Source organism: Crinia signifera, chromosome 4, assembly GCF_055691185.1.
Source record: "Crinia signifera chromosome 4, ASM5569118v1, whole genome shotgun sequence".
In the NCBI taxonomy this organism is placed as follows: Eukaryota; Metazoa; Chordata; class Amphibia; order Anura; family Myobatrachidae; genus Crinia; species Crinia signifera.
In genome coordinates, this window is record NC_139220.1 from 291,677,549 (window position 1) to 291,704,954 (window position 27,406).

The 27,406-nt window shown below is 45.6% G+C and overlaps 1 protein-coding gene across 2 annotated transcripts; it reads right to left on the reverse strand.

Moving 5' to 3' along the window:
• Positions 1-9,654: 9,654 nt before the first annotated feature.
• On the reverse strand, positions 9,655-27,406 carry LOC146075612 (uncharacterized). Of its 2 annotated transcripts, XR_014473601.1 has the most exons (5): positions 27,255-27,406; positions 24,154-24,261; positions 18,569-18,656; positions 12,825-16,125; positions 9,655-12,694 (listed from the first exon to the last, which is right to left on the reverse strand). XR_014473601.1 is itself a non-coding variant. In XM_083185019.1 (4 exons), the coding sequence occupies exons 2-4, from the start codon at positions 24,223-24,225 to the stop codon at positions 14,507-14,509; spliced, it is 1,779 nt and encodes a 592-aa protein (XP_083041145.1). In that variant the 5' UTR covers positions 24,226-24,261; positions 27,255-27,406; the 3' UTR covers positions 9,655-14,506. The 2 variants fall into 2 exon arrangements, 1 of the variants encoding a protein (XP_083041145.1); XM_083185019.1 differs by having other exon boundaries at positions 9,655-16,125.

Below are 27,406 nucleotides of genomic sequence, written 5' to 3' on the forward strand. Positions count from 1 at the left end.
AATTATAACGCTTGTACCGGCGTGTACTTTCTTCAGTACTCCATAAGACATAATATTCCCCTCATTGGGGTATCAAAGGGAACGCAAGCAATGGAGCGTAATTTCATCCAAAATAAGGAGGGCTGGAATAACTTTCCCCTCAAAAGTGGAATACTTTTTGTATCAGTTTGTCCCTGTATGGGGTTTAAGGGTGCAAAGTATTAATCACCTTCTTCAAATAATCAATTAGGGCACGGGCAAATGTTTTACTGATAAATTGGTCCAATTTAAAACGGCTGTCAGCAATATTGGTCCAATGTGGTTTATCCAGTCCAACCAAGCGTTTTTAAATGTCTACTGATCCGCTGGTTTAAATGAATATAAGACAGTGTGGAGTGGAGAATCAATCACAGTTCGAATTCTGATCCATGTGGAGCATACAGGGACAGAACTGTCTGCAGTGTATATATATATATATATATATATATATATAATATTTAAGGCAGGGCTGACCCAGGTTCAGTGTAAATGGTGCAGACCCAGGTCCGACCCAGGTCAAAGTGCTGTGTAAATGGGGTATAAAGCAGGGTCAGACCCTGGATACTCCAGCGTTCAAAGACCAGGGTCCGACCAGGGTTTTTGGTGTAAAAGGGGTATTAGTTAAAAAAAAATACATGGTATTATCTGCTCTGTGCTCAGAATAACAAGATTGGAAAACTGAAACCTGGTAGATCGATATTTACATAGAGTTATGTGGTGATTGTTCTTTCTAGTCAAGTCCCTTGTAATGGTAACCAACCGGAGTTTAGTTTTTTATGGGTGTGCTTCATTATGTTGACAGTCACTAGGCCGACACTGAAAGGTCGGCTTGTCCAAGGTTGACACATGACAAGGTTGACATTAGTTTTCTAGGTTTTAGGTGTGTCAATATTTCACTTTTAGCACATGGACCCCAAATTGGTGTACCGCTTCGCTTGTCATTCTTCGGGTAATGTTTTTATTCCCATTCATAGACCATGTGGATAGTTATGTATGAAAACGTTTTAAAAGGTAAAGAAATATAGAGCCCAATTCAGGTTGGCTTGGTAAGCTGTGAGCATCGCAGCTTAGTGAGTGCCTGAGATATAACCCATCAGAACGCCTGGCTCCGATTCCCCTCGGTAACATTTGAGGGATGTGTAATGAGAAGATATTCCCTGGCATGCCATCAAATGTTTTCTCCTGCTTTCCCATATAGAAGTCAGTGGGAACTGCTTTTTATTCACGTGCGCCTGGACGAAGACGGGGTGGACGGCTGACATCCTGTGACATTACCCGCCCACTCCTCAGGGGGCGGGTAATTTATAATAATACTATATTTATAATAAATCATTTGAACTGCACACACAGGTACCTTTCTTCTACACAAGTGTTCTATCATCTCATCCACCTGATTTCTGCTGCAATACTTAGTAACATAGAAAGACAAAGACTTTTTTTTTTTTTTTGGGGGGGGGGGGGTGCACTCAGTAGAATATGGTATCTTAAAAATTTACTTTCAGTCAATTTACAATGATTATTAGACATACAAAATATAGAAATTCATCTCTGGACTGTTGGTTGTTTTGGAGAAGGCATTAATTGCAACACCAATAAGTTGTATCCTTTTGCTTTTCTCCTTTATAATTTTTATTTTTGTAATAACAGTTTGTTGAACACCAACAATTCAAATAAATGTGTGGTTATCAAACCATGAGAAAGACCCATGGGCTTAAGAGTTGAAACGATTTGGCAGCAATTTTTGTTTTACCCAGGTTTTTGTCCCAGCTTGTATGGACCAGTGATTATTGTTTTATAAGTGCTTAAAAAACATATATTGGTAATCGTTCCAATTTGTTTTCAGTTCCCCAGATGTGCGGATTTTATTACCTGTTATCATTGTGTTTATCTAACGCTAAGTCTGTCTGTTACCCAGTTTTTTTTATCACTGTCTACTATTGTAAAGCGCAACGGAATCTGATGCGCTATATAAGAAACTGTAAATAAATAAATAAATTGTGTTTTATTATATTTTCTCTCTCATGCAGCAGGAGACACTGGAGATTACATCAGGTTTAGAGCTGGGAATGCTGGGAGCTAGGCACTATTTTACTGCATGTATTAAAAAAACCAAAAAAACTGGCTTCACCATATTCAGTTCTCTTTTCCTGCATATACCATCCATCTGGTCTGAACTTCTGCAACATATGATAGCTTATCCACTCAGATGCTGTTTTGCACAACCTTGCAGATATTCCCTTATTTTGTGTTTATAGTGGGAAATCATTTTCTATAGCTTTACAAGCTTAGGTTAGTTTTCTAACTTGTTTCCAAATTGTATCACACCCTTTAGTTGATATAGACCAGGCATGTCCAAAGTCAGGCCAGAGGGCCAACTGCAGCCCGTACTGTCATTTCAATAGCCCACAGCCTCTAGCTGGAATTGGGCAGAGCATCAGATGTGGGAAGCACAGGACACTAAAGGTGGGGCCCCGGCGAGCGCGCCTTTACCTTGCTTTCTACTGCAGTGAGGAGGTGCCGGCCGCCACAGTCAGATGTGTTTGGCGTCCTACCCCGGCTGCTGCAATCGTATATCACCCTACTCCACAATCACAGTGACAGCAGTGTGCGGGGAGGGGGTGCAGCAAGGGGGAAGCCCAAGCATCTCCTGTCCTTGCAGTGTCTGCTTTGTGTCTCCTTCCTTTTGGCTCGCACAAGGAGCTGGGAAACATACAGATAAGGGAGGGGGCAGAGTGGGGGACATACAGTGAAGGAGGGTCAGGCTGGGGGACATACAGTGGAGGCAGTGATGGCCATTCAGAGAAGGGGGGCAGGCTGGGGGACAGAGTGAATGGGTGCAGAGTGGGCAACATACAGTGAATGGGGGAAATAACGTGAAGGAGGGGCAGGCTGGGAGACATACAGTGAATGAGGCAGGCTGGGGAAATAGAGTGAATAAGGGCAGAGTGGGGGACCATTCTGATGTGATTAATGATTCAAAGAATGTCAGGCTGAATGGTTGGACCCCACACATTTACACCACCAAATCTGGCCCTCGTTGCAAAAAGTTTGGACACCCCTGATTATAGACAAATAACAGTTCTGTTACACTTTGTAACTAAACAGTCTCACAGTGGATAAAGTGTCTGTTTAAACACTCATGCTCCTGATAAAGATAAATGTTCGCAATTAATCACAAATAGCTACTAGCTTAAAGTGGACAAAAAAAATATACAGTCATAAACCTTACCCCATCCACTTGCAGCGGTATTTGCCTGAGTATGTGTTTCTTAAAGCACAGGCATATAATTCACAATAAATATGCTGTAGTTTGCGGCTGTACTCAGGTGTTCAAAACCTGAGGATAATTACTCTCATAGGTATTCAGATACTGTGGATAATCATAGAATTATCCTAATTAAAAGCTGCTTAAGAAGAATATCCGCAAGAAAAAATAACTTCTGGCTTTATATGGACACAAACCTTATACGGTCAGGAAGTTTGCCCCATCCACTTGCAGCGGTGTTTGAAATTCAGTACAGGGTATGTGCCTCTTAAAACACAGACATATAGGGGGTTATTTTGGTTCACTCTTTCTGACAAATTCCTTCTTAGATGGACAAAACCATGTGCACTGCAGGGGGGCAGATGTTACTTGTGCACAGTGGTGTAGGGTGCAGCCAGGGCACCCGGAACAAGATCATGTCACGGTAGACCCCCACCCCCTGTGAGTGAGTGACACATTATTTAAAAATTGGTCATTCCATGGGGAAGAGCACTTATATAAGGGGTTTCCCGGTCTGAGTTAATTGTAAGCCGTGGATATGCAGTTAATTGTAGTAATACAAAGAAACAGAAAGATGTTGGTATAGAACAGCGGTGGCCAACCCGCGGCTCGCCGAGCTGTAAACTGCGGCTCCAGCCTCCCGTCTGCAAAGCGGGGTTTTGAATTTGGCGCCAATTCGGCTGCCAAATTCAAAACGCCGCATCGGCGGCCAATAGGAAACGACCGCGGCGAGCCATCAGCGCTCGCCGCGCCGTTTCCGCCCTGCCCCCGGCGTCTGACATCAGACGCCAGCGGGAGGGCGAAAAGTCTTCTCCACGCCGGCGGAGCGCAGGAGCGCTGCTGAAGATGTGAGAAGCCGCCGGAGGATGGCGCAGAAGACGGCGGCGGGGAGAAGAGTTCCGGCGCCGCTGAAGAGGCCAGAAGACGCCGGGATCAAGACAGAAGATCTCCGGCGCCTTCTGCAAGAAAAAAGAAGATGGCTCCCGGAGAGGCCAGCGGGGGTGGGAAGCAAAAGAGCTGACGAAGCTCCCCCCAGCGGCCTCTCCCAACACCAGGTAGGGGCCTTTGGCCTCCTACCCTCCATCCACCCTAGACCACCGGGTGTCGGGCACTAGGCCCGTGGGCAAATTCAGGCCCTTCTGGCCTGTGTGCGCATTAGTCGGGCCCTCTTGGCCCGTGGCTCATTTATTTGTTGGGCCCTCCTGGCCCTCTAGGTGGGCCCTTTAGTCAGGAAGCTGGGCCCTCCAGCATAGGTGTTGCACTGTGGGCAACACCTGTGCTGGAGGGCCCAGCTTCCTAACTGTGGGGTCATATGATGTTTGGCACTTTGAGGGGCATGTGATGTTTGGCACTGTGGGGGGCATATGATGTTTGGCACTTTGCGGGGCATGTGATGTTTGGCACTTTGAGGGGCATATGATGTTTGGCACTTTGAGGGGCATGTGATGTTTGGCACTTTGAGGGGCATGTGATGTTTGGCACTGTGGGGGGCATGTGATGTTTGGCACTGTGGGGGGCATGTGATGTTTGGCACTGTGGTGGGCATATCTGGCACTGGGGGCATAAAGTTTTGTCATGTGGCCACTCTCCTTGTGTCATATAACCACGCCCCTGATCACGCCCCTTTTTGGGGCGGCATGACGTTGGCTCTTTGGCTTGACAACTGATATTTTTCGGCTCTTTACCTCTGACCGGTTGGCCACCCCTGGTATAGAACATAAAAGTCCACAGAGTGAGGGGATAATAAGCTAATGAAGATGCAGCCAGTCTTTAGCATGTAGGCAGACACGCACTTTGTAGTAAATGGCAGACTTTGTAACATCGGCAGGTAATATTAGTTGTAGAGATCTCACCCTTATTACTCTATATGAGTCTCAGATGAAGAAAGGGAGCATAACAGTCATTTATCTGCTCACCTATATGATGGTGGCAGTCGCCGCTTGTTTGTAGTACTGTAGGTCCATGGCTAGATGGCTGTTAAGTTTGTAGAGTGGTAGCCGGGAGATATATGCACGCTGGGCTTTCCGGAGTGCAGGATCACGCTCAACAAGAAAAGTCGGCTAGCCACACTGCTGCTGCTGGACAGACGCTGGGTAGAAGGCAGGAGGCGGCGTGCAGCGTGTTATCAGCATTAGCTGAATGTAATTGTCGGGAGACTACACAGGAGGTAGTACAGTGGTGGCCATGACTGGGGGAACCAGCGTCAGTGCAGCATGCGTGCAATCGTGTGAAGGGTGCCTTTAGGGCGATGTACGGAGAGAGTATGCAGTGAGTCATCGCTGCTACATCGCCCGACATGGCCGTCCGCCTGCCTGTTGAGATAGGCTGGCACGGACTAGGACACAGCAGGGGGGCGTGCCCTGCAAACTGTTGGTGCCCGGAGCACAAGCTCTGCCGGCGCCACCCTAGCTATGCCTCTGCTTGTGCAGAGAGAATTAGATTTGGGTGGAGTTTTACTTCAAAGTGAGATCTATATTGCAGTGTAAAAATAAAGCAGTCAGTATCTACCCTGCACAGAAACAAAATAACTCACCCAAATCTAATTATCTCTGCACATTTTACAGCTGCCCCACCTGCAGTGCACAAGGTTTTGTCCATATAAGAAGGATTTTGTCAGAAAGAGTGAAATAGAATAAGGCCCATAGTGCACAGTTATTATGTTCTAATTTTCGGCTATAATGCTTAAGTACAACTGGCTCCTGGTTTTATGTGGTCACAGAGTTAGCGCTATTTAGGGGTTATTGTGTAATAGCATATATCACTAAGCAGTAGCTCTATGTATTGCTCACAGCAGACACCCCTGCATAACCCTCAATAATCTGTGCGTCCCTGAGTGCCAACCACATGTTGGCTCAAAAAAAACAGTGAAAAAACCTATGTTGACCTTTTGACTGTCGACCTTGACACTGTCGACCTAACGGCAGTGTCAACAATTTTGCATGTCGACCATTTTTCATGTCAATCTTTTACATGTCAACCATTTTGCTTGTCAAACTAATGGTGTCGACCTAATGGTTGTCTATCTTTTTGATGTAGACAAATAGTCTACAAATACCTACACCCATCCCACGATCTAACCCCCACTCGCTATTTTCAAAAATGAAACAATGTTTCTTAAGGCCAATACTCACTGGAAGACTGAGCTGAAAGCAGCTCAGTTTTGTCTTTTGAGTTGCTTTCAGCACCAAAGCCACTCGGTGTGTATGGGGCAGTGGTGAGCGGTGATGCGCGCTCTCGCTTCATTGCTGGCCCGGCTGCTCATCTGCTGGTATTACCAGCTGACAAGCGATGGGTGGACGACTTTCCATAGTGCCCTGCTATGGAAAAGCACGGAGCGATTTTCAGCCGATCGATTCTCCCCATAGTCGCTATCCATAGATGCTAGGCAAAATCACCCAGTGTGTATGGACCTTTACATTGAACAAAACTTCATAAATTCTACTTTTTAACAATAACCCCCCAAACCCTTTGCAATCTGCCAGGACATTTATACAATAGGTAGCACCTATACCTGTATTTGTGTATCAATGTCTGTCTCCCAATAGATTGTAAGCTTGTGAGCAGGGCCTTCCTACACGATGGGTGACATTTATTAGAGATCGATGTTGGGTTTTTGGCGATTTTTATCGCAAAACCTGCAGTTTTTTTTTATTTTTTTCCAAAATCGACTACTTAATGGGTGGCGATTTGCGGCATAAATCACACTTTTGCCGCGAAATCGCACTTTCTGAAAGTGTGATTTTTTTTTAGCTCCGGAATTCGCATCCAGATGTTTTTCCCATTGAAAAATATACAATTCGCATTTTTAATGAGATGTGAATTTGGAAATCGCCAAAAAAAATGGTCTAAACTTAAAAAAAATAAAAATAGACCTGATCCTGACTGGCGATTTTGTCAGAAACATGGCGATTTTGTCAGAACCATGCACAGATCATTGTGATCTGTGTATGGTTCATTGGTAAAATATGTGTAAAAGTAAAAAAAAAAATTGGCGTGAGGTCCCCCCTCCTGTACATAACCAGCCCCGGGCTCATTGAGCCGGACCTGGTTCCAAAAATACGGAGGACAAAAAGCGTAGGGGTTCCCTGTATTTCTGAAACCAGCCCCGGACTCTTGGACCGGTCCTGGTTCCAAAAATACGGGGGACAAAAAAATCTGGGGTCCCCCGTATTTTGAAACCAGCACCGGGCTCCAACAGCCCGCTGTGTCATGCCACAGCCGGGGGACACTTTTTACACAAGGTCCCCCGGCCGTACCATGAGCACCGTGGCTGGTCAGCCTTGGACGGGGTACAATAAGGGGTCCCCCCCAGGCTTCACGCGTCCGGGGCTCAAGCCCGGGGCAGTCACCGGCGTCCCTGGCCATTGGACGCCGGCCTGATAGGGTTAAATTCACATTCCTAACATTGCTTAATACAGGAGAAATACAAGTGCCAGCAGACCTCCCCCGCATGCTGGGACTTGGAGAACCACAAGTCCCAGCATGTAAAAAGAATGTTAAAATAAAGCACACACACATAAAAGTAAAACTTTATTACATACACACACCTCACTTTTACACCGCTATACATACCGATCCAGGATCCAGCGCTGGTCTCTCTGCAGCAGAGCCGGACAGCCCGCACTATCAGCGGGCTGAACCGGCTTTCTCCGATGCAGCTAACAGCTTCTGTCGCGTTGTTCCAGCGCAACAGAGGCTGAGAGAGTCTCTGGCTTATGTGTCTCCATGGAGACGCATAGCTCAGCCAATCAGGGTCAGGCCCAATCACGCTCTCAGCCTGTGTCGCGCTAGGACAGCGCGACAGAAGCTGTTAGCTGCATCAAAGAAAGCCGGTTCAGCCCGCTGATAGTGCGGGCTGACCGGCTCTGCTGTAGAGAGACCAGCGCTGGATCCTGGATCGGTTTGTATAGCGGTGTAAAAGTGAGGTGTGTGTATGTGTATGTAATAAAGTTTTACTTTTCTGTGTGTGTGCTTTATTTGAACATTCTTTTTACAGGTGGACAACAAGTCCCAGCGGACCCATTAATGCCCCGCATGCTGGGACTTGTGGTTCTCCAAGTCCCAGCATGCGGGGGAGGTCTGCTGGAACTTGTATTTCTCCTGTATTAAGCAATGTTAGGAATGTGAATTTAACCCTATCAGGCCGGCGTCCAATGGCCAGGGACGCCGGTGACAGCCCCGGGCTTCAGCTCTGGACGGGTGAAGCCTGGGAGGGGGGACCCCTTTATTGGGGGGGTCCCCACTCCTCCAGGTACCCCGTCCAAGGCTGACCAGCCACGGTGCTCATTGTACGGCCGGGGGACCTTGTGTAAAAAGTGTCCCCCGGCTGTGGCATGACACTGCGGGCTGTTGGAGCCCGGTGCTGGTTTCAAAATACGGGGGACCCCCAGATTTTTTTCCCCCGTATTTTTGGAACCAGGACCGGTCCAAGAGTCCGGGGCTGGTTTCAGAAATACGGGGGACCCCTACGCTTTTTTTCCCCCGTATTTTTGGAACTGGTTATGTACAGGAGGGGGGACCTCACGCCAATTTTATTTTATTTTTTTTTATCACAAAATCGCACAAGTCTTGCATTGGTGAACCCCTGCTGACTGGTTGTTAGATCCTGAGCTCTCTAATAATTTTTTGCATATCTGGCAATTTTCTTGGCATTTCTATTGGAATCATCCTGCCTTTATGACTGTTGAAATCATATTGGAATGTTTCTGAGACATCACGATCAAAATTGTATATAGAACTTGCATAGATTCCACCTGTTCCTTCACGATTGCTGATATCACATCAGAATTGACTCTGGAATACTGAGCGGCAAATTATTGTTTTTATGACATATATGGTCATTGCTGATTACTATATCCGCCCCTGATGAAGTCATGTTTTGACGAAACGCGTTGGGATAATTGTGATCAAGACCTCTTGAATTAAACAACAATCATCTCTGTTCATCAATTGTATTTTTGAGATATCCTTAACTATAAGGGCTCTTTTTTATACTTGTACTTTTTATATTTTATATTAAATATTGATGGTTTGAATCCACTTTTGTTGTATTCTAGCGCACTCTGATACCCCCTTGTTTTTTCCATTTCTATTATCTGGGTCTTGTCTAACAGAAGATCCTTCAGAGGTGCTGCTTCCATTCCTATTAGCGCAGGAAGGGGTCCCCCCGTATATATATATATATATATATATATATATATATATATATATATATATATATATATATATATATATATATATATATATATATATATATATATATATATGAACTTTGCAATAAACATAATTAGTAACAACTGAATAACCTCCATAATACCTTTTGAGCCACTAATCTAAGAATGCAACACATTGATCAGTCCACAGATTATAAATGTTTTTTATAAATCTGTTTTAATGGAGCATTGCCAGGCAAAACAACTTTTTACATGTGCAAATTTAAATATTACTGGACTTTATAAACAACAGAAACGTTTTTGCAAACTGCAGAACACAAATAACAGGCAACTTTAATACTGAAGCCAATAAATGAAACTGATCAACACTCATATATGCAGGCATAATAAGTTAAGTACCTTATGAGTGTGCAGAGACACAGTACATCTGCCACACAGTACACTCTGGGTTCAGAGAGGCGTTTCAATGCCTCTCTGCTTACTGCATCATGTGCCATATAACTGGTTGCCACAGTAACCATGTGGAAGGTCTTTAACACTAGGTAATTGCCAAGATTCCTTTATAGAATGCCACAGTGATTTTTTTTTAAAAACCCAACAAAGCTTAATTTTCAATGGGATTGCTATTTTTATGCCTCTATAAACCAATGCCATTGCCAAGGTACAGCAACCATTTTTTGGAGGGCAAAACAGTATCCAAAAGGATGAATCCTATAAATGTACTGGCACCACTGACAGGTTTATTCCCTAGAGAATAAACACTCTACATTCTTGATTCAGCCTAGAAAAAAAGCTGCCTCCAATGATGTGAAGACAATGAGGAGCCGCGTCAAGCTCGGTGTGAAAAGTTTGGTGCTTATGGCTCCTTCAAGCTCAATAAGAAACAGGTGGAAAGCAAGAAGGCCGCCCAGTGCACTTTAATCACAGAAACTGTAAAGTTACATTTTACAGTGGGACCTGTACTAGACAAGCAAATGGGACATGTACTTCAGCCCACCAGATATGCAGGTGGTACTTGTACCTCTAAGCCCACAAGATAAGCAGGTGTAACCTGTACCTCTCAGCCCACTAGATACGCAGGTGGCACCTCTCAGCCCACCAGATATGCAGGTGGCACCTCTACCTCTTGGCCCACTAGACATGCAAGTGGGACCTGTACTTCAGCCCATTAGATATGCAGGTGGTTCTTGTACCTCTCAGCCCACAAGATATGCAGGTGGCACCTCTACCTCTCAGCCCACCAGATATGCGGGTGGGGCCTCTACCTCTCAGCCCACCAGATATGCGGGTGGGGCCTCTACCTCTCAGCCCACCAGATATCCGGGTGGGGCCTCTTCCTCTCAGCCCATCAGATATGCAGGTGGGAAATGAACACCTCAGCCCACCTCATATGCAGATATAACCTCTACCTCTCAGCCACCAGATTTGCAGGTGGAACCTGTGCCTCTTAGCCACCAGATATGCAGGTGGAACCTGTGCCTCTCAGCCACCAGATATGCAGGTAGGACCTCTACCTCTCAGCCACCAGATATGCAGGTAGGACCTCTACCTCTTAGCCACCAGATATGCATGTGGGTTCATGAACACCTCAGCCTACCAGACATGCAGGTGTCATTGTAATGTTCACAGCTCATTAACAGTGGCTATTAATGGTGTGACATTCCCCTCTTCTTTAGTTTATTCTTCCATATTTAGCAGTAAGTGCAAGAAACATTCACCTAACCAGAAAGTGCTGACAGCGTGACCACCTGGGAGTTTGATAACAGAATAATATTAGTGACATCACACCTATTTCTAGTACAAGGGCTTTTTGAATCCTTAGACCAGTATCACTTACACATACCCGAACCAGCCCTACTGTATCTATTTAGAAACTGGGGAAATTCCACACAGGTATCATCACATACCCTCCAACATTTGAAGGGCAGTAATCGGTACACCCCCAGAAAGGGGCGTGACCATGTGCAAAGGGGGTGTGGTCACGTGTAAAAGGGAGCGTGTCCATCCCTTTTCCGAATGTGAGCACTGGCAGAAAGTAAATGTCCCATCGCCATGTGCACTGTGGGGCATGGTGGGTAGCAGTGTTTCTGGACAGTGCCGGCCCAGGCTGCTCCTTTACCCTGCCCCGGTGCCCCAACCCTCACCCGCTCCTAGCGACCGCAGCTACTCACACTCTGTTGTCATGGAGAGAGCCGATGACTCCGGGGTGAGTGGGCGGGGCTCAGGGGTGACGCGCCGGTGAACCCTTTTCTAACTGGGATGGACCCCTTTTCTCAGAAACCTGCAACACTGCAAGAACAACCTAGATCAATCCCACGTTGACCCCTTCCACCTGCTCCTAATGACTGCAGCTACTCACACTCTGTTGAAAAAGTGCTTTGGAAGCATAAAACGCGTTGAAAGGCTCGTCCGTGGATCTCCCCTGTATCCCAGGCTTCCCCCAAGTATCCTCCGTCCATCAGGAACCAACGCAGGCTCTCGCCGTATTGAGTGACGTCACCCGGCAGATGGAGCGAAGACGAGCGGCAATTACACAGCCGCATCACGCTGATCTCCGCGTCCTGCATCCCGCTTGGTTAGAAGTAGGGCAAGTACAGGTACCACGGACATTACATATAAGCTCAAAGGAGCTGTAAACAGTTTTACTAACAACTTTTCTTTTTCAGTTGTTTTTCATACTTTTAAACTATCCCTTTCTTAATCTTTTCTCTATTTCACAATAGCGCTCATTTTTTTCCTTATATTGCCTAAACCATATTGAGCAGCTTTTTAAAAGTTTTTGGCGCAGTATACCCCATATTTTTAGTATAACATCTTATTGGCATTTCTACAGTAAAGAGGAGAAGCAGAAAAATATATAGCGGCACTGTCCTTGCCTCTATAGTACATCTATCCGGAAATATCCTTATACTTAGAATATTTATTGATATTTGTATAAGAGCGACAGTCTTTGTTGTTTTTTTTTTCCACAAACATAATACTCTTAACTGTCCTAGAACATTTGCAAAATGTGTTAATTCACTTGTATACATATTTCATTAAATTAATGGAGTACACCTGACTAGCAATGATATACATGTATTCTGTATATGCTTGTAAACCTACTGAAGATTGTATATATTTGAATAGTACAAGATGTGTTTCACATTGACTTAACTTGTATTTTAGGTTTAGCAGCTTTTCACTATATCATCATTTTATATTAAGGCTGTAATGCAGGCATGGGTAAACTGTGGCCCTCCAGCTGTTGTGAAACTACACATCCCAGCATGCCTTGCCATAGTTTTAGCATTCCCTAATAGCAAAACTGTGGCAAGGCATGATGGGACTTGTAGTTTCCCAAACAGCTGGAGGGCCATAGTGTGGACATGCCTGCTCTAACGCTTTGTACAAATACATGTGTTTAACTTTACAAATGCCTCCTCCGCCTTCACTGTGACTGAATTGCTTGACTCTTGGTGGCAATGTCTGTAGAACAGTTTCTATTGTCAAGTAAAGTTGCATCAAACATTCAAGAGAGATAAAGTGCAGAAGATGTCTATAGCATCCACTCAGCTTCTGTCATTTCATAGGGCCAGATGTATCAAGCTTCAGTGATAAAGTGGAGAGTGATAAACAACCTACCTGTAATCAGCTCCTACCTGTTACTTTTTAAACCCAGCCTGTAACATGGCAGTGAGGAGCTGATTGGCTGGTTGTTTATCATTCTCCATTTTATCACTTTTTGAAGCTTGATACATCTGGCCCATAGACTGTACTACAGTAGATAAAACACAGCTAGCTACTCCTTGCCGGCTATGGGTAATATCTCTTAAGTGTCAGTGATGCATGGTATAATTTATTGTCAAGTTTATACATAAATCCACCAGGGAAATGTTCCAGAGACTACACTGATTTATGACACATTGACAAATCACCACATGTATTAAACCGGAAGAAAGAAAATCACTGAAAAATACATTCACGTACATTCGTTCATTGCGAATGTGAGATCAAGAAGATACATCAAAATGTTCCTTACAGGGTTACAAGGCTCAACCACTTCTAAGCCTTGGGTATTATCAACAATACAATGGGGAGTCGAGGATACTCCTAATACATACAAGTATATATGATTTTCATATTGGTTAAATTCATTGTATCAAGTACAGTATCAGTTTCCGCCATGCCGATATACTGTTTATGCATAGAACCAATGAGATGTGTAGGTCTAAAGGTGCCCATACACGTACCAATTACCCGGTACTTTTTGTGCTAAAATAGCATCGCATCCCATGCACAACATATGCTCAACTAGTGTGGCCAATCCCGGGATCGGGATCGGCGGGATCCCGGGATTTGGCCTAAAAAAGTCCGGGATTTCAATCCCGGGATTGGAGAATCCAATCCCGGGATTTCGGGATTAGACTGCGCATGCGCAGTCTAATGCCGGGCAGCGCCTGAGCACTCGCTCAGACGCTGCCCGGCTGTTCCCGTAACCTGACCCGGCGTGCGGCCTGCGTAGCGTGACAGTAGAGGTCACGCTGCGCAGGCCACACGTCACCAGTGACCGCCTACCCGCCTCTTCTCCGCCGCCCGCCAGCACGCCGGCCTGACTCCGCCCGCCTGCTGTCTTCTATGGAGGTGCACTTGCCGGGAGGCACCGTGCACCTCCAAAACCACTCCCGACCGCCCACCCGCACCCTAATGTAAGCATGATGTGCGGGTCGGCCGGGGTGGGTCCTATGCTAAAAATGTTTTTTTTTTTGTGGGGATGCCAATCCCGGGAATCCCGGGATTGAGCATTTTCAATCCCGGATCCCGGGATTGAAAAAATGCCCCGGGATTGGCATCCCTATGCTCAACGATGCTATTTTAGCACAAAAAGTACCGGGTAATTGGTACGTGTATGGGCACCTTAATATCTACCCGCTGAAGAATGTATGGGGGCCATACGTCATGAGATCTAGATACACACGCTCTCAAACATCTGTCGTTTCTGTGCATGATACAGGGACATTTTTCCACTTTCTTTCCAACAAAAGTGTTTTCTATAAATGTCTCCTCTTCTTTATACATTAACTTTTTTGTCCATGGCAGACTCTGGCTGTCCAAGGAGAGGGTTCCCTGCTATGGTGCTAGCTAGGTGTTCCCCTCTCCTGTGAATTCGTTGATGCTTAATAAGGGTTGAACAATCAGTAAAGCTTCTACCACAATCATTACACGTATAGGGCTTTTCTCCGGTATGGATTCTTTGATGTTTAATCAAAGTTGAACTATCTGTAAATCGCTTTGCACAGACCTTGCAAGAATAGGGTCTTTCGCCAGTGTGTATTCTTTGGTGTTTGATCAAGGTTGAGTTGTCGATAAAGCTTTTGCCACAGTTATTACAAACATATGGTCTTTCCCCAGTGTGTATTCTCTGGTGCTTGACCAGAGTTGAGCTATCTGTAAAGCTTTTCCCACATTCTGTGCATGGAAATGGTTTCTCGCCTGTATGGAAGCGCTGGTGGACAATGAGGTGCGAGTTACAAGAAAAGCATTTCCCACATATGGTGCACATGTATGGTTTTTCCCCAGTGTGGGTCCTTTGATGTTTCACCAGTGTGGAACGGGCAGCAAAGTTTCTCCCGCACAGAATGCAGGCAAAAGGTTTTTCACCAGTGTGAGTCCTCTGGTGTTTGACCAACGATGAGCTGTCAATGAAACTTTTTCCACACTGAGAGCAGCTGAAAGGTTTCTCCCCAGTGTGAGTCCTCTGGTGTTTCACCATAGCCGACTTCTTCGTATACCTATTTCCGCATGTCATACATACAAACGGTTTTTCACCAGTATGCACTCGTTGGTGTATGACAAGAGTTGAGCTGTCGGTGAAACTCTTACCACATTCCCGGCAAACAAACGGGCGCTCTCCGGTGTGAGTTCTCTGGTGAACAATAAGGTGGGAGTTGCAGGAATAAGTCTTACCACATTCTTTACAGGCATAAGGCTTCTCGCCGGTGTGACTTCTCCGATGGACAACCAGGGTTGAGTTTTCCGTGAATCTCTTTCCACATTCTGTGCATTCAAAGGACTTTTCTCCGGTATGGATCCTCTGATGCTTAACAAGATTTGACCGGTCTGTGAAACTCTTACCACACTCAATGCACGTGAAGGATTTTTCACGTGTGTGGATCCGGTGATGCTTTACTAGGTTTGATCGGTCCGTAAAGCTTTTCCCACACACTGTACAAGTAAAGGGCTTCTCCCCTGTGTGTATCCGCTCGTGTTTCACCAGAGATGGGCGGTCGGTAAAGCTCTTTGTACAGTAAGAGCATGAGAATGGTCTTTCCCCAGCATGGATTCTCTGATGGATGACCAGGTGTGAATTGTAGGAGAATGATTTCCCACACACATTACAAGCATGGGGTTTCTCCCCCATGTGTGACTTTTGGTGCTTCAGAAAAATGGCCCTATCCGTAAAGCTTTTCCCACAATCGATGCACAGATATGTGGTCATTTCCATTACTCTCCCAGTTTTTGGATCTATGGCATTATAGATGCTGTAGCAGTTGTCAGCCATCTTGGTGTAAGGTATCTCAGGGCGGTCTTGTATGTTGTAGACATACTTTTCTGCTGGTGTCTTGTCTATCGCTGGAAACTGGCTGGATGTTGTGCACGGTTCTCCTATTTCATTTATCAAGACACAATCTGGTCGAGAAAATAGAAACACAGTCATGCTAAAATAAAAATTAATCCCATATTATAAAGACAATTGTAAATTGGAAACACATAGACCAAACCAGATGGAAAGTGCAGATGACCATGCTGTAGCTATGTATAAAGGCATAAGGGAGACACCATGATTAGTTTGCTACCTCACAGCACTGAGGTCTTGGGTTTGATTCCCACCATGGACCAATATGTGTGGGGTTTACATGTTCTCCCTGTGTCTGCATGGGTTCTCTTTGGGTACTCTTATTTTCTGACATGCAGAGAGGTACGAAGGCTAGTGTAGGTAGGTAGGTGTGTGTGTGTGTGTGTGTGTGTGTATGTTGCAGGGAATATAAATTGTAGGCTCCACCAGGACTCATTCGAATGACTGAAATATTCTCTTTAAAGCTCTAGAAAATATGTGTGTGCTCTGCCGGGATTTGACTACTTTGACAAATGAGTACAGGCTTTTTCAATGAAGATTAAGACTTCTGGGATCTATGGCACACCCTTTGTCACACTTAAATATCCATGTGCTACCACTGTTTATCCAATTTGCAGTATGATTATAGCGCTGCACTCAGAAAGTGATAACATCCATGTTTAATGTGGAGTAAACACTATACGAGTTTAATGAACGGTATGCACGGTAACAATATCGTTAACGATATCATTGTGCATATCGTTCAGTGCGTACCCACTATATTGATAATAAAGCGCACTCCAGCTAATTGTTTATGATAACTCCGATCATCTGACCCTGCCGTCCAATCTAATGATATGGTCAGTGACTGCATGTTCAGCAGGGATCCTGGTGAGAGACTGAATGATACTATTAATGATATCGTTCAGTGTTTACACGCGGATCGTTTTCGCTGCATCTCTGATATCCTTAATATATTGTACAGTGTGTATGGACCATAAAAAAATAAGGTACTTATGTATTATCACGGCACCCGGTTGGATTGATTGTATGCCTTAACTTAAGGCATACAATCAGATGCGTTGAACGCGATTTTGCGTTAAAATCGTGTCGATCGCATCGCATGCGACCAAATCGCGCATGCGATGAGATAAACGCGATTTACCGATAGGAATCAATGTTAAATGGTTCCAAATGGTCCCTGACACCCGATTTCACTTTAGGGGCAATGTTAAATGCCCCCCAGGGCCCCCCATTAGGTGTATTAGCCCAAATGCACCCGCATTGTTAACGCCACCCCACCATCAACGCCAACCCGAAGCGTGGCGAGCGGCGGCGGTACGCGTCCTCCGACATTTTCATACCCCCACTATCCACGTCGGTGTGGAGCTGATCTTATATAGTGTGGCGAGCGCAGCGAGCCACCGAGCCTGAAGCGTGGCGAGCGGGCGAGGAATACGAGCCCGAAGAGTGGCGAGCCCCGCGAGGGGATGCGAAATACATGTTAAGTATCCACGTCCGCTCGCCACGCTTCGGGCTCGTATTCCGCGTCCCCTCGCGGAATTTAACATTGATTCCTATGGAAAAATCGTGTCAATCGCATCGCATGCGCGATTTGGTTGCATGCGATACGATCTACGCGATTTTTCTGACCCGATCAAAAAACCGGGCACCATGGTAATACATAAGTACCCAAAATAATATCTCAAAAAGAGCTGTAATCACTAGTGGTATATAGGAGAATAAAGGGTAAAGAGGCAGAAGTTTCACTTGTACTGGTTCTCCCAGAAAAGCAGGACCTATGGGCCCAATTCAGACCTGATCGCATGGCCTGCAACTTCATAGCATATAAGAATCAAAGCCGACTTTGTGCCACATACTGAGCTGGGGAGAGAGATAGCGCCTGCAGCAGGAGCCTGTCATCTCTCCCTTTGTGTTTGAAGTTGTTTGAACCCGCAGAAATTTAGATTTTTGTTTCTCCCTATGGAGGTGTGGTAATGCCCCTACCAGTGGTCACGCCCCCTTCATTTTACCGGGGCCTAGCCAACTGGACTGCGCCCCGGGTAGTTGCTACGGTGTTGCATGCGATCGCTAGTGTACGGGGGCCTTAACTCTCTCTGCACACTTTATGTCTTCCCACCTGCAGTAAATATGGTTTTGCCCATTAGAGAAAGATTTTACTTTTGAGATCCTTACTAAAATAACCCCCAAATGTAAAATAATGATCACCCACATTACAGTATACAGAGAAGGGTTAATCACGTAAACCAGCATATGTGCCACATGAGGCGGGAGTCACCAGTTCTAGGGGCACTGAGGCACTTTTGACCAGTTACATAGTGGCTAAGGCTGAATAAAGACTTGCGTCCATCTAGTTCAACCTTAGTTTTAAGTTGGAATGGTTGAGTCAGAATTCACATATGTACTGTGACCAACAGCATATAACACATGGCTATGGGGAAACCTGTCTAAAAATGACTGTTGATTTGGAGATACAAAATCTAAAACAATAATTACCTTTATTTAAATCATTGCCAAATACTGCAGTACTTTCTTTGCATGCAGATTTTGTGGAATGTCCATCTTCATAATACACCACAGGAATCTAAAGAACAAACTTTGTAATTAGAGTCACAAAGTGGAATTCTACAGAGAATATGACATTTGACACATTGTTACCCATGTATTATCTGCAGTAATATTTTGCAGAGATTTTGGAAACTGTAGCAACTTATTAAATTCCAGAAGTGCCCATTAGTGGTCTAAGATCATTCCTTTCCGACTAAAAGAACCACAAGAACGAGGCTACCTGTCATGTCAGTTTGTGAGACAAGAAAAAAAAGAATTAAAAACAAAAACCTCATGTCAAACTTTTCATGTGTCAATTATGTCTACCTTTTGACTGTCGACCTAGTCACTGTCGAACTATTAACCGGATAGCCGTTGAAAGTGCACACAGAGAGGGCCGGTAGATAAAAGGGTTTGAGCCAGCGGCGTAACTATAGCACCGCAGCCCCCGCCACCGCGGGGGGGGGGGGGGGGGGGGCGCTGTGCATGTGGGGGCGCCGGGGGCTGCGGTGCTATAGTTAAACCCCACCCCAATCCCCTGCAGACTGTCACTTACCTATCGCGCTGGTCCCAGCGGCTCCGTTCTTCTGCTGAGGACCACCAAAAAATGGCCGCCCCCATATAGCACACAGTTCTCTGAAACTGTCTGCTGTATGGGGGCGGACATTTTGTGGTGGTCCTCAGCAGAAGAACGGAGCCACCGAGACCAGCGCGATAGGTAAGGCTGTAGGGGATTGGGGGGGGGGGGGTGTGTTTGCATAGGCGGCAGGGCAGGGGTGCTTGGCGGGGCGGCGGCGAGGGGGGCGCCCCCCCCCTAACGGCAGGGGGGCGCCCAAAACGTAGCTACGCCACTGGTTTGAGCACAAGGTCTGTGGTTGTAAATGGCTACTGGATTGGAACAGAGACTGGGCAGACTTCAGTACCACAGATGGGCAACAGTGCTTCCAATTTAGGATCGTTTGGATCAGGTACCAATTTCGATTGCCCCTCAACAGACAACACAGCTTATGTGCTACAGAAGTAGTAGGCACCATAGCTACTGTATCTGCCACAAACAATGTTGAACAGCTCCTGACTGCTCAGAAACACATGCATTGGACAGTAAATGATTGGAAAGGTTGAACAGATCTCATTTACAATTACACAATTCAGGTGACAGGGTGACAAAATGGACAACAGTACAAAATCATGGATCCTTCTAGCATGATCATGACCGATTAGGCTGGCAGAGGTAATGCTATGGGGATGCAGTTCATCACATTTAGGCTAATATTTCCCACAAAACATACTGAAACTGGAATCCATGCCTAGAAGAATTCAAGCCATATGAAGGGTAACAAATGAACAAACCACTAACTCTGATTATAAGCTGACCACTCAGTGTATATTACAGCGTAAACTATAACAGTTGCATGTGGTGAGAGAGAGAGAGAGTGTTTTGTGGAGCCCAGTGGCCTAGATAAAATATCTAATTTAGGCCCCCCCTCCTCCACTCCAACCCTAGTTCTCAATATGCCACACAGCAGTGGGTGACAGGGAGAGGAGCAAAAGTGGGCCCCTTAGTCCTCAATGCACCTGCTGCACTAATGGCAGTTCCGCCTCTGGTGGGACCTATTCTCTCAGTACTGGTCTCCACAATTTCTAATGTCAGCTCTGATTTTGCCAAACTTTTCATTGAACACCAACAGTTTTAACACTTCTGAAAGTAGGAATTAAAATTAGTGACTCGCTTATTAATACATACAATGACCCTCATTCTCGTTTGTCCGTTCCCCTGTGCATTCTGGGGACTGATGTACAGGCCATCCCTGTGAGAGCCTTCGCCAACCTGCACGGTCGGCGTGGGGCTTGCACAGTGGGGAGGCGGGCTGAGGGCGTACATGGGCAGACAGAGGCGGTGGCGGCAATGGGAAAGTTCAGCGTTTCATAGGAGTTCACATACAAATGGCGATGTGACGCGGGTGTCCCCTGTATTCAGTGGAATGTCTGCAAATATAAGTCAGTCTCCACTGACTTATATTAGCATGGCCTGAAAAAATCATTTGACGGTCGGCAACCATCGAATGATTTATCCACCAGCGTGACATGCGAGGGGATACAACCGCGGGGGTGTGGGAGATACTGGCAACAGCTGACTTGTGTTACATAGACATTGTCCGCAGTGATACATCATATGTATCCGGAACATATCCCCTTATTAGGTACTGCACATTATATGAATGTGTAGAAATAAATAAATGCAATACATCATTTTAATGAGATGTGTTCTCTCCATAATGCGCAATGCTGACAATCATCACCCCTGCTGTGCCAACATTACTTTATTACTACTCACCTATCCCTGGCCTACCCTGTACTAGAGATGGGTAGCTCACTATTGAGCCGGCTCCACTAAATCAACCGAGTGAGCCATTTGAAGTGAGCTGTGTTTCTTCCTGCAAGACAGTTCTTCACATACAGAGTGTGATTGGGAGAACTCCAATGTGTGACTCGCTCACTGACTGGTGTTCACTGACTCACTGTCTGACTCTGAGTCACATGTCCTCAGGCAGCCAGTAAACAAGCGGCGGTTCCTGGAGCGAGATGGTTCTTTACTGTCAGTCTGCTCCAGGAAGGAACCACCGCTGAGCCGCTCACTGTTCACAGTTCACTGACTCAGTGAATAACTGCGGCGGCTCCTGGAGCGATGCGGTTCTTCCAATCACCGGCAATGAAGAGCCGTCTCGCTCCAGAAACAACCGCTCACTGTTCAGTTGTGTTTGTGGTGTTGGACCCCCACCTCCTCCTCTGCTCCATGCTGTGCATTGTGCACTTTGCCAGACTCTCTGTCTCTGCACACCAGTACAGCAGCCTCTCCCAATGGCTTACTGTAATGATAGTGGCACGTAGGCATAGACACTTAGGTGACACTATTATTACACACTTTTAATAAGCGGTGCCTACGTGCCACCACAATAATAGTGAGTCTTCCAAAAGAACCAGTTCTTTTTCGTGAGCTGAACTGTTCAGAGCCGTTCCCGGGAAAGAGCCGAGTTGCCCAGCTCTACTCTGTACCACTACCAACATTATAAGTATCATATTATGAATTAAGTGCTTACACAGAGATCTAGACAAGAGAAACTTCAGTTTTTCTTCTTTGTGCAGTTTTATTTATTTACTTTTCACCTAGTTTGAATAAAACTTAAAACATTTTTTAACATAATAAAAACTCTACTGTGGTGGTCTTTCTTTTCCATACTTTATTGGCTTAAGGGGCCCATACACGGTCCGTTAAATGGATCCGTTTGGGTCTTAATTAGCATGCATCGTATCGGATCGCATGCCTAGTGCATGCAATGCGATCCGATACGATGTTTAGCTAGTACAAAAAGTATGTGCAGCACATACTTTTTGTACCGTACTATGTGATGCGCGGGAGCGCGCATCGCATAGTACAAAACGGACGGTCCGGGAACGGACCGTCTATGGGTACCTTTACTCTTGTTTAGGCCTCTTTCACACCCCACCTTAGACCCGGGATATTGCCCGGTTGCCAGCATAACGACCCGGGTTGAGGTGCGTGTGAAAGCATCAAACCTTATAACCCAGGCCGAGCAATCTGTCAATTTGTCCTGGGTTATAAGAAGGGTTAAATGTGATGCGCCACACCCCGGATCTCAATCCCGGGACCAACACGCATTTGCGATCTGAAAGAGGTATAAGTGACCTCCAGAACATAAATGATTGTGGTCATGTTATTTATATAATATGATGGGTCTGATTCTGAATTTGGAACAATATAAAAACAAACAAACAAAAAAAAACAAAACAGACAATTAAAGCAAGCAACTTTGAACCTGGAAAAACGATGTTGCATGCAGTGTAAATAGCCCCCCAAATGCTGGATAAGCTTTATAATTACATCCAGTTATTCTAGAGGATTGAGTCTAGACGTGCCATTTTAAATATGCCCCAACTGCAGTGCAATATGATTTTGTCAAGATGCAAAGTTACTTCATTTTCTTTTCACCTTGGCTCCCAACTGTAAAGTAAGCCTCACAAGTTTTTGGAGTCAGAACTGGGACATTTCTACTGGCACTGGGCGGGATGTACTAAGCGAAAAATGCAGTAAAACCCCCGTTTTCAGGGGTTTTACTGCATCTTCAAATGTGCTAATACCCATCTGCCGCATCATCGCAGGGCAGGGTATCGCACCCTATAGAAGCCTATGAGCTTCTATCACTGCAGACTCTTACCCTCCTCCCTGTTCTCTTTGAAACTCCTCCGGGGACAGCCGCGCTGAGCCGGAATGAGACGGAGACCCTCCCCCACATCACATCACAGGTATCACGGGGGGGCCTCCGTCACCGCGATGCGAAGCTAGGTGCATATGTTAATACATATGCGCTAGCATCGCTGCGGTCAGGTGTATTTTAATACATCCAGCCCACTGACTGCACAGCCCTGATAGAAAGACAGCAATTCTGTAGGATATACAAATATTTAGGGGCCCATTTAGCGATAAAAAAGGTGTTGTATATTATACATGGTGTCCCAGCCAATCAGCTCCTAACTGTCATCTGTTTGAAAAATAACAGTGGGTTGTTAATTGGCTGGATCACCGTTTATTTTATATATCAAGTTTTAAATAGGTAACACTTGTTGATCATGGGCCTCTTTATTCATTAGGAGCTGCATGTGCATTAGTGGAATCACTGTTCCCTAGTGGACCGACAGGCTGTATTCACACAAATTCTGCTTCGACTGACAAAATAGGGAAACTGCTCTATTCTGAAAGTACACATGGGGTCTGATTCAAACCTGATTGCATGAATGTACTCGCTGTGTGAATAGGTGTGTACAGCTGCACATCCGTACACTCTCGAGTGATTGTGTCCAAACCCCATCAAAGCTGCTCACCATCCAATGAATTTTACACTAAGAACCAGTCACTGCAGCGGACACGTAGCCCAGGACTTTCTCATAGGCTGCAGTAAATACAGGCACATCCGGGCTGCTATTGACGTCATGCATCCTCCTCTAACAGGGTTTGGCACGCTTGCCTTTTTAACTGACACTACCAGAGATTTTGGGGAACACTATGCGTTTTTCTTGGCATTACCATAAAATGTATTCATCACCACCTGTCAGGATAATTGCATTACCACACACTTAGTTAAAAAAAAAACTTTCTTTGCGGTTAACGGATGCTAAAGTTAAACTTTAGTTGGTCTCAATCTATATTGTTAACCCTTTGTGTCCCAATGCCGCTGTGAGAGACATGGAAAATATCAGCTAAACATTTCACTCATGTTCTCTTTTTTGTGGCGCAATGTTTACAAAAACTTACATTCATTGACTCCAGATCATTTGCCGGCAATAACTAAAATGATTTGCATTCCTCGACTTCGACCCTGGCCTTATTGGCGAATATTTTGCACATCTCTAACAGCAACGTTGGCACTCAAAGAGTTAACTATGGGTTTTCTGACAAATATCTTTTAAACATACTACCATTTGGTCCAGGACACAAATCGTGTTCTTCTATTCCTCACCTCAGTATTCTCGTGTGCACACTCATCCTCAGACGCCTGCTCATCCGTAGGGCTGGGATCAATGCCTGACATCTTCAAGTGTGAATTTTCACCAGCAGGCGTGCCGAGCTGCATAGAAAGCGAGTAAATCATAATATCGATAGATAGACAGACAGACAGACAGATAAATACATAGATAGATAGACAGAAAGACAACATGCAATCCCAGCCAAACCTGCCCGACTCAGAAGCAATCCTAGAAATTGCTTCTGCAGGAAGGACAACTTGGACAGTCCGGTAAGATGCGCAAGGGACTTCACAATCGCATCGGACCCTCTGTCATTCATCTGCAATTTGGGTTCTTTTCCTGTGATTGCAGCAATCACAGTAAAAGAGTCCAAATTGCAGATAAATTGCCCAGTGTATGGGGGCCTTAAGAATAGATATTTAGATACAAGTTCAAACCCTCCTTAATTTTTCAGTGGCATTCCCTCTCCATGGCATTGTGGCTTTGAGTCATGAAAACATGGAAAGCTGAGCTCTCTCTTTCTCCAGTGAGATTAGATTTGTCATCTCAGGATAGCATATCTATCTAAACTGTAGTGCAAAAAAAAAAAAAGGGGGGGGGGGGGGATCTCAATGCTTCACTCGCTGCTAGCTCTTGCCCCATGTACTCCCAGCAGCCAAACCTGACCACAAATACATGCTCAAAAGGGACCTGTCAGCTGATTTCACACTATGCAGAGGGTACCAGAGAAAAATAAAACACTGCCATATCCCTGTTTAACAGATCGCTTTGTCGGAGAAGCTAATTATACACAAATTGAACTGATGTGATCTGTAGAGAAAAGTAACAATTTACTTTTTGTTTCCTACATGAATTGACATCCATGTAATCTAATTTAACACAAACTTCTATTTCTTGCTAATCTAAAGGTCCATACACACTGAGCAATTTTTGCTGAGGGTGGACGACTTTCCATAGCAGGACACTATGGAAAGCCGTTCACCCCGTCGCTCATCTGCTGGTATTACCAGCAGATGAGCAATGGTGACCAGCAATGATGCGGGAGTGAGCATCAGCATTCACTGCTCATTGCCAAGCCGTACACACTGGGCAGCTTTAGAGCTGAAAGCAGCTCAAAAGACAAAACTAGCTCAGTCGCCCAGTGTGTATAAGCCTTTACACTTAAGTAGGATGGCCAATCCCAGGATCGGCGGGATCCCGGGTTTTGGCCACAAAATGTCCGGGATTTCAATCCCGGGATTGGACAATCCAATCCTAAGATTGCATAGTAAATTGCCAGGCAGCGTCTGAGCACACGCTCAGGCAGTGCCCGGCTGTTCCGGACCTGGCCTGCGGCCGGAAGATGAGCGGCTTCAGCCTCTGTCACTCACCGTCTGGCGGTGAGCGGGTCCCGGCTTAACTGGGTGGCGAGCGGGTTATGGCCAGTGCGACACTGGAGAGGACGGGCAGTGAACGTATTACAGCACAGGAGGTTCAGCGCTGCGGCCTGCGCAGCGTGACCTATCATGGGCAACGCTGCGCAGGCCGCAGCGCTGCACCTCAGGTGCCGAAAACCGCTCGCAGCACCCCCAACCTCTGACACAGGACAGTTACAGCCGCCTCCTTCCTCCATTCCGCTGCCGAGCTCCACTAAGTAAGGGGGACAGGGGAGTTTTTCTTTTAAGGATGCCATTCCTGGGATCCCGTGATTGAGCATTTTTCAATCCCAATTCCCGGGATTGAAAAAGTGCCCCGGGATTGGCATCCCTACACTTAAGGTACATACTCATACTAGACAATATATATAGTTTGAGTATCCCCTATCCAAAATGTTCAGGACCAGAAGCAGTTTGGATAATGGATTATTCTGTATTTCTGAATATTTTTATATTTCAATTAGGTATCTTGAGGTATATTGCATTTATGTTATAAAAACATATCAAACACCTGAAATGCACACAAATATATTTTATCTGTGCATGAAACAATGTTTCAAAACACAAAACAAAGTTTGTGTACTAATTCAGGCACTTTGAATGCTAAAGCGGTGTACACATGGCTGCGATAGAGGCTGATATCGCTGGAAATATGGTCGCTGGCGACCATATTGCCAGTGATGGGAGTGTGCCCCGGCGATAAATCGCTGGGTGCGCGCTCCCGTTTTCAGCCCCGTTCTAATTGCTGGAGCTTGCTGGTCGCCGGCAGAGGTTCCCTTTCATCAGCGACCATCTCTGGTCGCTGATGAAAAGGAGACACTGAGCAATATATCTCCCCGTGTGTACGCACCTTTAGAAATCATTTTCTTGAGGTGCCCAAACTAGTTGCATTTTGCTTGTGCGATGCACACTTCCGCCCACATCACATCGCACAGCACAAAAAGTATGCTGCTTTAGTACATTGCATATTTTCTTGTCTGACGAGGGCCAGATTTGGTGAAGTGTAAATGTGTGGGGGCCGACCATTCAGCCTTACATTCTTTGAATCATTTATCATATCAGAATGGTCCCCCACTCTGTCCCCATTCACTCTATGTCCCCCAGCCTGCCCCCATTCACTGTATGTCCCCCATTCTGCACCCATTCACTGTGTCCCCCAGCCTGCCCCCTTCTCTTAATGTCCATCAGTGCCTCCATTCATTGTGTATGTGTGCGCTCCACAACATAGGGATGTTTTTTTTTTTTTTTTTTTATTCTGTTGCTCTCGTGCTGCAGTAAAAAAATAAGTAAATGGTGACACTGTGAGGGAGGACACTGTAAAGATTTACGTGGCATCATTCTGCCATCACAACTTTTGAATTCAGCGATACCTACATAAGCTGTATTAGCACCATGTATGACTCCATTAAGATAGGGCTTTAGTTTGTTTTGCCTTTTTGTGTGGGTTACTTTTTGCAGGTGTATTCATCAGTGTTGCACACGATATTCTAAGATAAACACACATTAAGGGGCAGATTTATTAAACCCTGGAGATGGATGATAATGAAGACTACCACCATATGACAGAAATTAGATAATAGACATGAAATGCATGCAATAGGTGTGCCGGAACGAATAGGCAGAGCCATTAGACATGCAGCTGCCAGCAGGCAGACTCTTATCCGCTGCTGGTGCCTTACCTGCTTGATGCCTTTGTGCTAGGTGGGAATGGGAAAGGGGTGTGGCCGGAAATGAGCGCTACAATTGGACGTTAAGGTATGTGACGTCACTGTTCCGGAAACTGTAGTGCTGTCAATGAATCCGGGTCTTCCATTCTCCGCTATGATTGGCC